The sequence below is a fragment of the Protobothrops mucrosquamatus genome, unplaced genomic scaffold (assembly GCF_001527695.2).
Source record: "Protobothrops mucrosquamatus isolate PMUCROS unplaced genomic scaffold, P.Mucros_1.0 scaffold89, whole genome shotgun sequence".
NCBI lineage: Eukaryota > Metazoa > Chordata > Lepidosauria > Squamata > Viperidae > Protobothrops > Protobothrops mucrosquamatus.
The window spans coordinates 1643617-1659562 of NW_015386465.1; the positions used below are offsets into that span (position 1 = coordinate 1643617).

Genomic DNA, 15946 nt, shown 5'->3' on the forward strand with positions numbered 1-15946 from the left:
AGCGGTATATAAATTTAATAAATAAATAAATAAATCTGAAGCCCAGCATTAGGCCCTTCTCCAGTGAGTCCTTCCTTCTCATTAGGTGGCCAAAGGACTTGAGTTTCAACTTCAGGATCTGGCCTTCTAAAGAGCAGTCGGGGTTGATCTCCTCTAGGACTGACCGGTTTGATCGCCTTGCAGTCCAGGGGACTTGCAGGAGTCTTCTCCAGCACCAGAGTTCAAAGACCTCAATTCTTTGGCGCTCAGCCTTTCTTATGGTCCAACTTTCACAGCCATACATTGCAACTGGGAAAACCATGGCCTTGATCATAAATTAGAGGTATAGGTGATAGCTAATTATGAGGATGATACATCTCAGAGACTAAATATTCATCCAAGAAAAGGTCATCTGCCTATGCTGTACACTGTACCCTTTGGACACTTTCTTAAATCTCCAGTCACTTCATGGATCACGTTCAGAGCTAATTGTATTGCGCTCTGCCTCATTTTGCTATTCGTTTTTACGTGTGCCTATTTCATCCCTCGCTACTGCTGGTTTTGATCTTGACAGATCCTGACCTCGTGGGTTTCACTTGGAGAGAAATCTGTGACAGATTTGGACAGACATAACAAGAGCTGTTTTGCTACACCTTTTCTGCTCATTCTTAACTTCCCGGCAGGCACGTGATAGTTAGAGCCAATTTTTTTCCAGCCTCTCGTAGAGTTCAGCTGAACGATGAACTCCTTCACTGTGTGAAACAGGGAAAGCATAACAGGTCTGCGGTTGCTAAGATGAGTAGGAGAAAAAAAAACTGGCAGAAAACGATTTTTTTCTGCAAAAGATAGAAGAAAAGGAACTGAAATGGGGTTACCTAATTGTGGCTAGAGAGAGAAGAAGAACTGGGGAGATGCAAGGAGATTTGGACGGGTTCAGAGAGCTGACCTAGAAAATAATGAGAGAAGGAAAAGGGAATCCACTTGGAGGCAAAGAGGTCTATAGAGGAAGAAAAGAAGGAAGTGTTTAAGGCAGACGATGGAATAAGGAGAATGTACAGTAGGGAATGAAGAACAGGAAGAAAAAAATACATTTAAATACACCTGTCATGGTTCAAAGGTGGACCAGGGTATCTTCTGCTCTAGTCACTCTAGAATAAAATAGAGCTGGAAGGGACCTTGGAGGTCTTCTAGTCCAGCCCCCTGCTCAAGTAGGAGGACCTATACCATCTCACACAAGTGACTGTCTAACCTCTTCTTAAAAATCTCTAGTGTTGGAGCACCCACGATTTCTGAAGGCAAGCTGTTCCACTGGTTGATTGTCCTCACTGTCAGGAAGTTTCTCCTTAATTCCAGGTTGCTTCTCTCTTTGACCAGTTTCCAACCATTGTTTCTTGTCCTTCCCTCTGGTGCTCTGCCTTGTGGCAGCCCCTCAGATATGGGAACACTGCTATCATGTCTCCCCTATTTCTTCTTTTCTTTAGACTAGCTAAACCCAAGTCCCGTAGCTGTTCTTCGTATGTTTTAGTCTCCAGGCCTTTGATCATCTTAGTTGCTCTTCTCTGAAATTTTTCTAAACTCAACATCTTTTTTGTGATATGGTGACCAAAATTGGCTGCAGTATTCCAGGTGTGGCCTCACTAGGGTTTTATAAAGCGGTACTATTTCACGTGATCTTGATCCTATGCCTCTGTTTATACAACCCAGGATTGTATTAGCTTTTTTGGCAGCTGCTGCACACTGCTGGCTCATGGTCAAGTGATCGTCCACTATCACTTCAAGGTTCCTCTCACAGTTACTGTTTTTAAGCCAGGTCTCGCCCAATCTGTATTTTCGCCTTTGGTTTTTCCTGCCTAAATGTAAGACTTTGCTTTCCTCCACATTGAAACTCATTTTGTTGGATTGTTCAAGTTGGTCAAGATCTTTTGGAATCCCGAGCTTGTCTTCTGGGCTGTTGGCTACTCCTGCCAGTTTGGTGTCATCTGCAAATTTGATGAGTTCCCCTTCAGTTCCCTCATCTCAGTGATTTATGAACTTTGTGATTTGCCCCAGTTCAGAGATAATTGTTTGTCTTTCTATTGAATAATTGCACTACTTGGCAAGTGTTTGTTTGTCAAATAAATTTCAAAAATTAGTTGGGTCAGAAGTTGTGGCGTCTTCTTTTGCAGAACCAAAGGTACAGGTGGCCTTGCAGCAGCACGGAGCCCAGAGGGTGCCCAACGCGGAGCAGAACGGCGTAAAAGCATACAGCCATCCAAGGCACGTTCCTCGAAGTGAACCCCGACTGCCGAGGAACGAGAAGCCACCTCGCTTTCAAAGAGATAATCAGAACCCAAGACACAACGTGGACGGAAGTGGCTTTTCGAGGGCCCGGCCTTCGGAAAGGCCGAACTCCCAGGGCCCCGATCAGTGGACGGAGGAGAAAAACAAGTGCGACAGACTTTATCCTCGGAAAGATTTTGGGTACCCCACCGCTGGCCATTCGGGGGACCTTCATTTCAAGAGGAGGGAGACCCCCGTGCAAAACCGGCCGGGGAAAATTGGTTCGCTCCTTGAAATGAAAGAGAACTCCGTCGGCCAAGATCCAACCGACAACAACCATCAGAAACAAAGAAGTCAGCTACATCCCCCCAACCATTTCTGCGATAGGAAGACGTTGATCCTCGCGAGCGATTCGTTTACCGGCTTAAAAAACGAGCCGCCGTTCGGTCTGGCCGTAGACTACCCGAACCCAGTTCGAACTGATCCCTTTTGTTCCGTACCCAATGGCGATTTGGAACATTTCCCCAAAGGGAGGCGGGTCGGACCCATTAAAATGCCTCCTCCCCATATGGCCGTGCCCTTCGATGTCAAAATGTACTATGACCCCGGTCCCAAAAAACGATCCGGGCCCATCAAGCCGGAAAAAACGTCGGAGCCCCCTGTTTCGGGAGAATACGGGAAAAGCTGGCAAGTGGGAGACGAGTGTTTTGCTCTTTATTGGGAAGACAATAAGGTATGTTTTTGTTCCCAGCCAAAGCTAACATCGTTGTATTCGAAGTGGCTGTCATTTTTTTGGGTAAGGTTATCCAGTTGTGTTGGGGGAAAAAGGGACACTAGCTTTGTAGCAAAATGTGCCTTATCCTCCATTGTCCTATAACAACAAACCAGCACTTTGAATCCAGGGTATGTATAAGTGTTCTTCTGAGTTCATCTAGTTCAGTGGTGGCGAACCTATGGCACGCGTGCCAGAGGCGGCACTCGGAGCCCTCTCTGTGGGCACATAGAGTGCCGTTGCCCCAGTCTTGCCTCCCCCCACGACCCCCTCCTCACCAGCAGCCCCCCCTGGAGGAGAGTTGTCCCTGAGCGTGGCCCACATGGAGCAGCACAGCCAAGGACATGGCAGCCAGGCAGTGTAGACAAGACTCTGCCCTCACGCCCCATCGCGCGCAGTTGATGCTGTGGGGTGCGGGCAGAGGGTGTGGCCGCCATGGCGCTGCTGGGCTGCCTGGGCGATCTACGGCGGGCCCTGGAGGCGGTGAGTGGCCCTGCAGACAGGGTGGGGTGGGGCAGGGTGGAGTGGGGGCGGGGCCAGTTTTTGGGCACTCGGTTTCCAAAAGGTTCACCATCACTGATCTAGTTCATATTTGTAGCTGCAGACAATCTTTCTTAAAAGCCGTTGAGTTCCGGGGATACTAAATTGATTGGTGATAGCCCCGCGAAAGATGGTGAGCCTCTAAAAGGGGATTCCCTTCTCAAGGCTTTCTAGTCCCCAGTGTTCTTAAGAGATTGATATAAAACCTTGGGATTTTTTAGTCAAATTTGTTTTTTAAACAAGCAGTGATGGCTGGAACGGATTCCAGTACCTCTAAGAAAGTGATTCAGTACTAAAACAGATCAGAAAAAGGGATTCTTCTAGGTGTCGATGGCAGCTGTAATTATTCCTCTTTGTTCTGTCATGCTGGACCAAAATAATAATAATAATAATAATAATAACAACAACAACAATAATTTGGCATTGACAAATTCGCCATTAGTCAATTGCAAAAGGCGGCCTTACTAGGAACTGCTTCCATCCTGCGACGATATCTGTAATACCGTCAAACATCCACATCTGCCTATCCCAGGTCCTTGGTAAGGACTCGATAGGTAGACAAAAATGGCAAATCCAATCTGAACATCTGGCTGACTGTGCGATGATCCATACTACTACTGCTACTACTACTACTACTACTAATAATAATAATAATAATAATAATTATTATTATTATTATTATTATTATTATTATTGACAAAGGATAGGTTGAGCTTAAAAAACAAGGCAAAGGATCATTGTGCTGAAGTATATACAACAAAGCTATATAAGAAAGCTGCAGAACAAAGGGCAACAAAGATGATTAGGGAACTGGAGATTAAAATATAGGAAGAATAGTTGCAGGAATTGGTTATACTAATCTAATGAAAAGAAGGACGGGGTGATATGATAGCAGTGTTCCAATATTTCAAGGGTTGCCAGAAAGAAGAGGGGTGTGTGTGTCAGCTTATTCTCCAAGGCGCCTGAAGGCAGGACAAGAAGCAACGGATGGAAACTAATCAAGGAGCAAACCAACCTAGAACCAAGGAGAAACGTCCTGACAGTGAGAACAATTAATCAGTGGATGTCTTGCATCCAAAAGTTGTGGGATGCTCCAACACTGTAGGTTTTTAAGAAGAGATTGGACAGTCATTTGTCTGAAATGATATAGGGTCTCCTGCTTGGGCAGGGGGGTTGGACTAGAAGACCTCTAAGGTCCCTTCCAACTCTGTTATTCTGTTATATCAGGAATTATGTCCATTTTCAGTAATCAGTTTTAAAGAGGCCAGCCAATACATAGTACATGGTTACAAAGAGTTTTGTGTTGTTTACAGAAAGAAAATTGTCCCCTTATCTTATGCTTCATTATTGAACTTGGCTAGACTCCTTTATTAAGCCAAACTCGTTGGTTTCTATATGGACTACAATTAGATATATTTTATTCCTTCCTGAATCAAACAAGTCATTTCAGTACGATACTGCATAGGGAAAGGTCTCACAATTTCTCTGTTTAGTTTTTTGCATTCTTAGAAATACTTCTTCTTTCTCCTCCTCCTCTCCTCCTCCTCCTCCTCCTCCTCCTCCTCCTCCTCCTCCTCCTCCTCCTTCCTCTTCCTCTTCCTCTTATCATCATCATCATCATCATCATCATCATCATCATCATCAGAATAGTGGGATACCTTCAGGGTTTCCCCCCGATGCAAGTAGTTTAGTGACTGTTAAAAGTTACAAAGGCACTGAAAAAAGTGACTTGTCACCTTTTTGTACACTCAGTAACTATTGCAGCATCCCAGGATCACCTGATCAAATTTCAGAGGCTTGGCAACTGGCATGTACTTACAATGGTTGCAGTCATCCCGGGGTCATGTGATGAGTCTTTGCGACCTTCTGACAAGCAAAGTCAATGGGGAAGCTGGCTTCACTTAACAACTGTGTTTCTAATTTAAACAACTACACAATTCACTTAACAAGTGGGGCAAGAAAAGTCGTAAAATGGGGCAAAATTCACTTGACCAACAACAAAAATATTAGGGTTCATTGTGGTCGTAAGTCAAGGACTCCCTGTATCACTGCAGATTTTTTTCCCCCTTAAAAAAATTGTAAGTTGTGCATAGATTGGTTATTTTCGTAGTTGAGATACGCAATTGCTTGTTTTGTAAAATGTCATTTTTTAAAATAATAATAATAATAATATTTTTCCCCCTCCAGTTTTACCGGGCAGAAATTGAAGCTCTCCATTCTTCTGGGACAACTGCTGTTGTTAAGTTTTGTGATTATGGAAACTATGAAGAGGTGTTATTATGCAACATCAGGCCTGTTCAAGCTGACACCTGGGTACGTGACAATACATTGTATACAAAGAGATAAAGTACGTATTTCTTGTGAACATGGAAGCCATAATCAGATGACCGGTATCGTGCAGAGGGTTTGCAAATCAAAACCTGAAGAAAAGAATTGTAAAACTGGTTAAGGTGTTTGTTTGTTTTTTCTTTTTCTTTTTTCTTTTTCTTAAACTGCATCTCCATCTATAAACTATGCCTTAAGAAGCTTGTAGCCTTAACTTCACCTAATAACGTTTGTAAATTGAGCAATATATTCTTGGCTTTTCAAGCAAATAATTACTTACCTGAAGGAGGAGAACGGTTTTTCAAATGCATTCTGCCAGGCTATAGATCCTAATTGATGGTTTTTTCCCTGTGGTTTGCTCTAGTTTAGAAATCAGATGAATCCACAAAATTTAAACTCCAGAGGGGTTGTCTTCCCCCTCCCCTTAAATGTTCCCGTTCACTATATGTATGCCTGAACGTATCCTTGTTTCTATAATTGCATTGTGTTCTTTTGACAGACATTAAATATATTTGAAGGACAGGCTTTTGTTAAAACATCCAACATCTTTCTTACACAATGAGTTTATAGAGGAGTGCCAAATGATGGAGTTAGAAATAGGGGGTTATTTTTCTGAAGGGTGGTTAAAAAAACAACAACAACAAACAACGGGAAGAAGGTCGTTACAGAAAATCTTTCTCATTCGCTAGATTTTTTTGTTTTGTTTTGTTGTTTTGTTTTCCTCCGGCTTTCTTTCTTGTGTGGCAAGAACAAGAAATTATTCTTCTCCAAATGCATTTGGGCGAGTGTAGCCATTTTTGTTTGGCTCATTTTCTGAGACGCCTTCCACCTAACGAATTGCCATCGTTATTCCATTTCATGTTAATGATACGTAGAAGAGGGAGCATTTCTATGTAAAGTTTGAAAATGCTGTTTTGTATCCTGCATTTTTGACTCTTGAAATGTTCCCTTGTGTGTTTACTTCAGAGACCCAAGTTTTATTCTTAATATAGCTTTAAACATACCTTGGCATTTATTCGAGATTCTGCATCTCTTAGTGCAAATTTTCATGGAATGAGGAGAGAAAGACTGTAATTTGAGATTAAGGCAGGGCAAGGATGGATACTAAACATGTAGTAGGTTTCTTGAAGAAAAAGAAACAAGTCTAGTTAACATTGGAAGGCATCAGTTCATTTATAGAGACTTCAGGGTTATCTGTTGAAAGCTTTATAATCATCATCACGGCAATTTTCTTCAGCACGTGACAGTAAATTATACCTAATACAAGTAGACAGGTACATGCAGCCAGACTTGAAATAAACAGAGACTGGATTTCATGGGTTTGGGTAGGACAATGAGGTTTTAGTTCCTGTATATCTCCAGAAGGCTCCTCCTATTGTGGTCTGTCCAATTAAATATTTTTATTTTCCTGAAGTTGGAAGTTCTGATTTCTTTTGCTTCTCTTTCAATTCAGTCGTTTTCGTTTTGTTAGTAAACCAGCAAAATAAATAAATAAGGTTTCTGGAATGATCATTTAACACAGTCTTCTCCATGACTTCCTGCGTCATGGCGGATAAATAGCATTCATTTCATAGATAGCAAAGTACATGGTGCAGAAGACAGGAATGAATTAAGCAAGCAAGTACATTTTAGTTTTATTAAACATAAATGAACGGCTACACGAATTCTGTATTTTTGTTTTTTTTCCATAAAGCAATAAATATGGAGTGTTGAATTAGCTTTTCCTATGTAGACATAACGGAGTTTTCATTAGACAATGTGGGCGAGAAAGAAGCTTTGGTTTCCATTTGTTGAAGGACTGTTTAACCTTTTACACTTGACTAGAGAATGTACCCATATATATATATGTAATCCCCTGTTATGCTAAATGTGGCAGTGATCACAGAATAAAGTTCTATGTTTGCAACATATCAGCCCAGGCTTAAATGCCAACACCGTAATAAACTTTTTTTTCCCCTCTCGCAATATTTAAAACAAATATCAAAAGCATGCATTGTTCAGACGAAATTAAGTCTGTGCTGTAGAAATCTAAAATAAACACAATAATAACTTAAACCTAAAGTGTTATATGTTATTTTCTCAGATTTAGAGGTGTCACCAAGGAGTACGTATTTATCAGGAGCTCATTTTATTCTCAGTCTACATTTTCCTTCTTCCTTGCAGATATCTTTGTATTTTCCAGTAGTTTGACTTTTATTTGATAAAAGGTAGAACTTTAGCACCTGGTTTCCGTAGACTATTGTGGCTTCACCTGTTCCTGAAAGATACAGAGATAATCTGGAGAGAAACCGTTTTGAAAACAGATGCCATGTTCAAATTGGCTAGTGATTTTAGCTTCCTTTCATAGAACACTTGTCAAATGGATAATCTTCGTAAGGGTCTTCTTTCTACAGGTAGATCTCAACATCCAACAGTTAGTTTAATGGCCGTTCAAAGTTACAACAGTACGGAGGAAAGTGACTTATGACCGTTTTTCACACTTAAAGACCCCATAGTCATATGATCAAAATTAAGACGGATGGCAACTGGCATGTACTTAAGATGGTTGCAGCGTCCTGGGATCACGTGATCCCCCTTTGCGGCCTTCTGACGAGCAAAGTCAATGGGGCAAGACAGATTCACTTAACAACTGACTTAACAACTGCAGTGATTCGCTTAACAAACGGGGCAAGAAAAATCGTAAAACGGAGCAACGTTCACTTAACAAATGTCTCACTTGGCGACAGAAATCTTGGGCTCAATTCTTGTCGTAAGTCGAGGAATTTAGCTGAACGTATTCCAGAGGCATTTTCTAACTTCAGGCCTCTGGCCTCGTATCCCTCCTTCTCCCTACATTGAATTTAACCTTGAAGGAACACTTCCGGTGCGTAAAGTTGGTTACAGATTGATCTACGTGTTGAGTTTTTCCTTGTTTCATAAAATTCAACGCCAAGCATTTCTCCGGTGTGTCTCCAGGGCCGCTTCCAAAACACTTAGCTTTACAGCAGTGCGAAATTTCCAGAAAACCAGGGTGAATTAATGTCGTTCCTATAAGGAAGGTCACCCACTGCGATCCAACCCAGATGTGAGTCTGTCCGATGGTACAATATTATTCCAGAATAACTAGACCCATCTATAGTCCCGGTTGGTGGAACAGAGGGAAAGGGAGGGGCAGCGTTTTACATGGTGTGTGCGTGCGTGAATGGGGCCACGATCACGCACGTGACAAATAGGGCAGTGCTAGCGCCCAAGTGATACTCGCTAGCCCTGCCCCGTTCTTGCGCGCGCCCTGTTTTCGCACCCCGTGGCGTGGCGTTCCATTTATGCACCCCTGCAGCCACGGCACTAGCACAAGTGGGTGGGTGTGTGCTACAGCCTGGTAGTAGGTTGGGAACCCCTGATCTACATGACATGATGGGATGGGAGGTTGTTTGTGATAACCTCCTATCTTCAGTGGAAGAAAGAATAACAGAAAACAATTTATACGCAATTGTTGTATGATGATTACCAACTTTTATACTGGACTATCTATCTGACCCGGTTAACAATCTTCTGACGAAATCAACAATAAGAAACGCAACTGCTGATCATAGCCTCACTTCTCACCGTGTCTGTTCCATCACGATAACTTTATAGCTTAGAATTAACGAACAGAAAATGTCACTTCATTTAAAATTTACTTAAGTAAAATCTTGTCTTACCTTTTTCCCTTGTGATTTATGATTCACTGCTACTAGCCGTGACAGCTGTCAGATTTCATTAGAAGGAAAGAAAGTTTTGGGTGAAAACTTAAAAGACTAAAATCATTTTTGTAAAAAAAAAAAAAAAAGACCTTGGGTGAAAACTCTGCTAAATGACAGGAGCCTATGCAGAAAGTCCTCGGCTTATGACGCAATCGAGCTCAAAGTTTCCATTGTTAAGCAAGACGGTTGTTAAGTGAGGTTTGCCCCATTTTATGACCCTTCTTGCCGCAGTTGTTAAGCGAATCATGCAGTTGTTGAGTTAGTAATATGGTTGTTAAGTGAATCTGGCTTCCCCGGGACATGGCAACCGTCGTAAATATGAGTCGGTTGCCAAGCGTCCAAATTTTGATCAGCTGACCACGGAGATGCTGCAACGGGTGTAAGTTTAAAAAACTAGTTCCAAGTCACTTTTTTCAGTGCTGTTGGAATCTCAAACGGTCGCTAAGCAGATGGTTGTAAGTCAAGGACTATTTGTACAGAATAATTTTAATAGTCAGCGTGGTCTATTCACAGGCTAAATTTAAAATACAAATATGCCTAAAGGCTCTTTGGGTGCTGATTAACTGATCTGCGTCATCCCCAGACATTTTGACGGAAGTCACATCTAAAAATAAGCTGCACTATATCCTTTTACTCTAATTTGATTCCACTTGATAATAGTTTACCCCTTCCCAAACCCTGGATTTCACCTAGGGATTTTCCAAAGCAGACCTTCCATCTTCCAATTTCCCCCCCAAAAATATCTGCTTTTCACGTGAACATCACAGCACCATGATCGGACATGCTGCTTTTCTCATAAATATACCTACTAAAAATGCATCGCGGGTCCCGAATTCATTAATTTTCCTTCTTGGGAAGGACATTTGTCGAAGGGCTGAGATTCTTGGGTTTGTCGAATGCAAAGAAATAAAAAAGTTTTTAGGAGTTGTCCATTTAAAGCACGGCTCCTTCCAAACAGGTAGAATTCAATGCTGCGGAACATTCGTTCGTTATTTGGGAATTGAGAGAAATCAAGAGGCACAACATGACACCAAAAAATCTGTTTTTCCCTGTCTGGAAGTATGCCAGTTTCACACCACCGTGATGAATGGTATATTAATATAGGCTACCTAAATTGTTTTAAAGGTGGGCTGTTGTTATCCTCCTGATATTATAAGTCTCCATTTCTATATTAAAAAAAATACCCACTGTGTCTTCCTACTAACGATTATCAATGGACCGAATGTCATTTATACCAATTGCCTGCCAAAAAAAATAGAGAAAGTGAGGGTATCCTTTCTGGAATATTTCCCCACCCACAGATAATGCCAGAAAGTCTACTCTCGTACAAATTAATTAGGAATTTATTTACTGAAATGTTTTGAACGTAACTCTTAGAAGGAGATTAGCAATACCTCTAATGCAGAGGTCCCCAACCTTTTGGGCACCAGGGATCGGTTCCGTGGAACAAGGTTTTTTTCACGGACCAGGAGGTGTGTAGTTTTGTGTGCAGCCTGCATCCCGCGGATGGGGCTTTGCTTGTTTGTGCGGACCGGTTGCTGGCGTGCTACAGCCCGGTACCGGTCCACGAACCGGGGGTTGGGGACCCCTGCTCTAATGCGATTTTCCCCACTTCTGTCAAGGCATTATCAGCTTCTTTTTTCAGTTCTTACCAGCACACACACACACACACACACAAACAAAATAACACAACCCCACTTGTACCAATTTGTCTGAAATTTGGCAAGCTTTGTCTTTCCATAAGAGGTTACTAGAAAGTTCATCTTAGCGCTGGCAGATATCCATTTTGATTGATTTTTTTTTAACGGAAAGAGTACTTGGATTAGGTAATAAACTCCACATTCCCCTTGCTCCATTTGATTTACGTTAGGCACTCCATCCTAGCTACACTCTCCTCTATATCCTCAACATAACGACCACTATTGAACCCGCCATTTCTGTTGCTACGTGAAACATTTGTTCAGTGAATGTTTTGCCCCATTTTACGACCTTTCTCGCCACAGGTGCTAAAGTGAATCATTGCAGTTAGGTTAGTAACAAGGTCGTTGAATGAATTTGGCTTCTTCCCCATGGACGTTGCCTGTCCGAAGGTCACCAAAGGGGGTCACGTGACCCCCTCCTGGGACGCTGCAACCGTCAGAAATATGAATCGGTTGCCAAATGTATGAATTTTGGTTATGTGACATGGGGATGACGCAAAACTTGTAAGCAGTGGTGGGATTCAAATAGGTCAGTGGTGGCGAACCTATGGCACGGATGCCAGAGGTGGCACTCAGAGCCCTCTCTGTGGGCACGTGCGCCGTCGCCCCAGTCCTAGGCCTTCAGCTGGGTTTTATAAAACCTTTTCACTTTAGGCCTCTGCCGCCGTGTGCAAAAAAAAAAAAAAAGGTTCATTCAATCAATTTCAACTCGCGGGGAAAAAAAAGATCTTGCAAAGTTGGAATTGATTGATTGAACTTTGTAGTCCCACCCAGTCTGCCGTTACCACTGCAGCCATGCCCACCCAATGGGCCACACCCAGCCAATGGGCCACACCTACCCGGCACTCGACGATGCATAAGTGGGTTTTGGGTTGCAGTTTGGGCACTCAGTCTCTAAAAGGTTCGCCATTACTGAAATAGGTGAACAACTGGTTCTCTGTATGGATGCTGCTTCCGGAAGTCCATTCTGGGCTTGGGCAACAAAAAAAATTGGCTACTGGTTCTGCCGAAGTGGTGCGAACCGGCTGAATCCCACCAATGTTTGTAAGTGTAAAAAATTGTCATAAGTGTATTTTGGATGATTTTTCATTCTGCTTGCGTTATGCAGTCAGCCATGCCACTTAACCTTAAAGCATTTTATCGTACGCAACTCTGAACAGATGGAAACATCAGTTCCATCCTTTAGTATAATTAATTAATTACCATAATAAGAATGCACGTCTCAGGGCCTTTTGTCGATAGAGGCAGAATCCTTAAAAGGGTTGAGTCCGTCAAAAAAAAATAAAAAAAAAATACAAGCAAGGCATTTTGATGTTTTGAGACCCGTGTGTATCTTACACCTGCTGAGAAGATATGGTTTGTTACAACTTCCTCTTCTATGTTCTGGAATGATTTTTTTTTTTTAAATGCAAATGAAGAAGGTCTTCAAATCAATTCCCTTAACGAGGAACAGAGTGGCTAGCGGTAGAGTTTCCTACACTTTTTTATGTGTTTTGTAATTGAGCTTTCAAATCAACTTTATGAAAGGAGGAGAGGAGAAAAGAAACCCAGATTTTATTCCAGAGAGGAGTTGAGATGAAAGTAAAGGGCCAGCAGAAGTTCTTCAGGTTTTTAATTACATTAATTATATTTGCAATAGTGGCAAATATCTATAGCTCGGGCGTAGGATGAGGGCGAAGGTTCGTTCTCCGAGCTTGTGGGTTGGTTTCCGAATGTTTCGTTACTAGGTAACATCTTCAGCGGAGTTTAGGGGATATCACTGACATAAACTCCCCTAAATGCTGAAGTTGTTACGTAGCCTGGTAGCAAAACGTTGGGAAACCAACCCACAAGCTCGGAGAACGAACCTTCACCCTCATTAATTATATTATTGTCTTATCCTTTACAGTACACTTTATTTATTCTTTTATTCAAACACCAGTCAGTAAAGGACCATAGAACCTTGGAATAATAGAATAGGAAGGGACCTTAGAGGTCTTCTAGTCCAACCCCCTGTTCGAGCAGGAGACCCTATACCATTTCCGATAGATGGTTGTCCAGTCTCTTCTTAAAAACTTCCAGTGTTGGAGCATTCACAACTTCCCTTTCTCTGATTAATTGTCCTAACTGTTAGGAAATTTCACCTTAGTTCTAGGTTGCTTCTCTCCTTGGTTGGTTTCATTCCTTTGTTTCTTATATTTTGGAAAAGAGGTTGACCCCTTCTTCTTTGGGGCAGCCCCTTAAATATTGGAACATGGCTATCAGCGAAGAAGAACAATGCTGCTAAAATAAAATAATGCGCTGTTTTCCTTTTCTACTCAATTTATGCTGTTAGGTATTTGAAAGTATGATTTAGCAGCCAGCACTGGTGCTTAGTGTCTATGGAGACTCTCCGTTATCCAGGTCATAGTTATCCCAAAGGTGCTTTTTTCACGAGGCAACTGGACTGTCTTGTTTTACTCTGAAGACATTTCGCTTCTCATCCAAGAAGCTTCTTCAGCTCTGACTGGATGGTGGGGAACAGAAGGATTTATACTCCTTGCAGACAGTTGGTCATTTGCATCCTTTTAGAGAGACGTTGAGGCCACCTGGAGGCTTATCTGTGTCCTCAGGGTCACCTGAGTGGTGCAAATAGATGTGGAGTCTTCTTGGAACTGCTGAAAGGACTGCATTGTAGATTGGAGATAGATGTTGTCGTATCCCTGTCCTCTATTGAGGAAGGGCTGTTCAGTTTTGACATAAGATGGCCTCTTTGACCCACAAAGAGGGTCAACATTGAACAGCCCTCTCTCAACAGAGGGGCAGGGATACAACATCATCAATCTTCAGTTCACAACACAGTCCTTTCAGCAGTTCCAAGAAGGCTCCACAGCCATTTGCATTACTCAGGTGATCCCGAGGACACCGATAAACCTCCAGGTGGCCTCAACGACTCTCTAAAGAATACAAATGACCAGCTGTCTGCAAGGAGTATAAATCTTTCCATTCCCCACCCTCCAGTCAGAGCTGAAGAAGCTTCTTGGAGGAGAAGCGAAACGTCTTCAAAGAAAAAACACCAAAGTCCAGTTGCCTCGTGAAAAAAGCCTCTTTGTGACACTGGTGCTTAGCCTTTTACATATCAAGGGGGGAAAAAAATCCCAAGGCCTGAGGGGAAATACATTTTTACAGATCTACAAGGATCCAGTTGCTGAACCTGTGACCAGGAATACGGCTTTTAAGAATGACAATCCACTCTCAACATTTTTCCCCTGCTGCCACGTCTGAATTTAAAAGCAGCAAACGGCGTTGAGCTTTAAATAATTTTGCAACCAAAATAAGGCTTTGCTTGAAGAAAAGCACGTCGATATTTTGAAGTCTTTCTAAAACGTGGCACGCTTCCCAATATAGCTTTCTCGTTAGAAATGTTAAAACTCATTCGAAGCTGGCTACTGAATGTTACAGCTCATAGATGATCATCATCATTATTATTATTCATTAGACGTGAACCTCAGTCAACTGAACATTCAAATTGACTGGTGCTGATGGTTGACACAGGTTGCTGCCAGCATCCTAGGTATCAACCAGGTACCTCCTTAAAATGTAAGTTGTTCCGAGTAGCGCAGTTTTTTGTAGCATTGCTGGAGTTATTGCAGGGAGCTGCAGTTTCTTGATGTGTTTTGCAAAGTTTTTGGACATAGTTCCCAATGCCCCGATGACAATGGATATCACTGTTACACGTTTCATCCACAATCGTGCAGTTTCGATGGCCAGGTTGCGATATTTCGTAATTTTCTCCAGTTCTTTTAATTCGACTCTGGCATCTCCTGGTACAGCAATATCCATCAGCTGTACGCTTCGGTTCTCTACAACTGCGATATCCAGCATGTTGTGTTCCAAATGGCGATCTGTCTGTATTCGAAAGTCCCACAAGATCTTCATCCTCTCATTCTCAACAACTTTTTCCACCTTATATTCCCACAACCTTTCAGACACAGACAAGTCGTATTTTTTACACAGTGCCCAGTGGATTAATTTAGCAACTCGGTCACGTCTAGCTTTGTAGTCAGTTTGCGCGATTTTGCTGCACTCACAGATTAGATGTGAAACAGTTTCCACTTTGTCATTGCAAAGTCGGCAATTTGGATTGTCAGTGGATTTTTGTATCTTCGCTTTCGTGGCATTTAGTTTGTAGTGCTTGTTCTTGAGCAGCCAGTATTAAGCCTTCCGTTTCTTTCTTGATGGTTCCCATCTTAAGCCATGCCCATGTCAAGTTGTTATCACATTTTCCTTCAATGATTTTCAAATGCTGTCCATGCAAAGTTTTGATTTTCCATCTATTTAATCTGTCATCCAGCTGTTTTTCCTTATATTCTGCCTTTGTTTCTTTTTATAGTGTTCTGTTTTCACAGCCTGCAGCAGTTTTTCTATACTTTGATTCACATAGTCATTCAAACTTTGTTTTTCTTCTACAGTTTTATTATTATTATTATTATTATTATTATTATTATTATTATTATTATTATTATTATTATTATTATTATTATTATTATTATTATTATTATTATTATTATTATTATTATTATTAATCATCGCACAGTCAGCCAGATGTTCAGACTGGATTTGGCATTTTGTCTACCTATCGAGTCCTTACCCAGGACCTGGGATAGGCAGATGTGGATGTTTGATGGTAT

At 41.9% G+C, this 15946-nt stretch overlaps 1 protein-coding gene across 1 annotated transcript in view; it reads left to right on the plus strand.

Annotated features, from left to right (window-relative positions):
- Positions 1-15946, plus strand: part of TDRD3 (tudor domain containing 3) — a 65312-nt gene that overhangs the window by 42934 nt on the left and 6432 nt on the right. Inside the window, exons 11-12 of the mRNA XM_015812495.1 lie at positions 2145-2971; positions 5738-5863. Of these exons, the coding sequence (XP_015667981.1) occupies positions 2145-2971; positions 5738-5863 (953 nt within the window). The remainder of the gene's footprint in view (positions 1-2144; positions 2972-5737; positions 5864-15946) is intronic.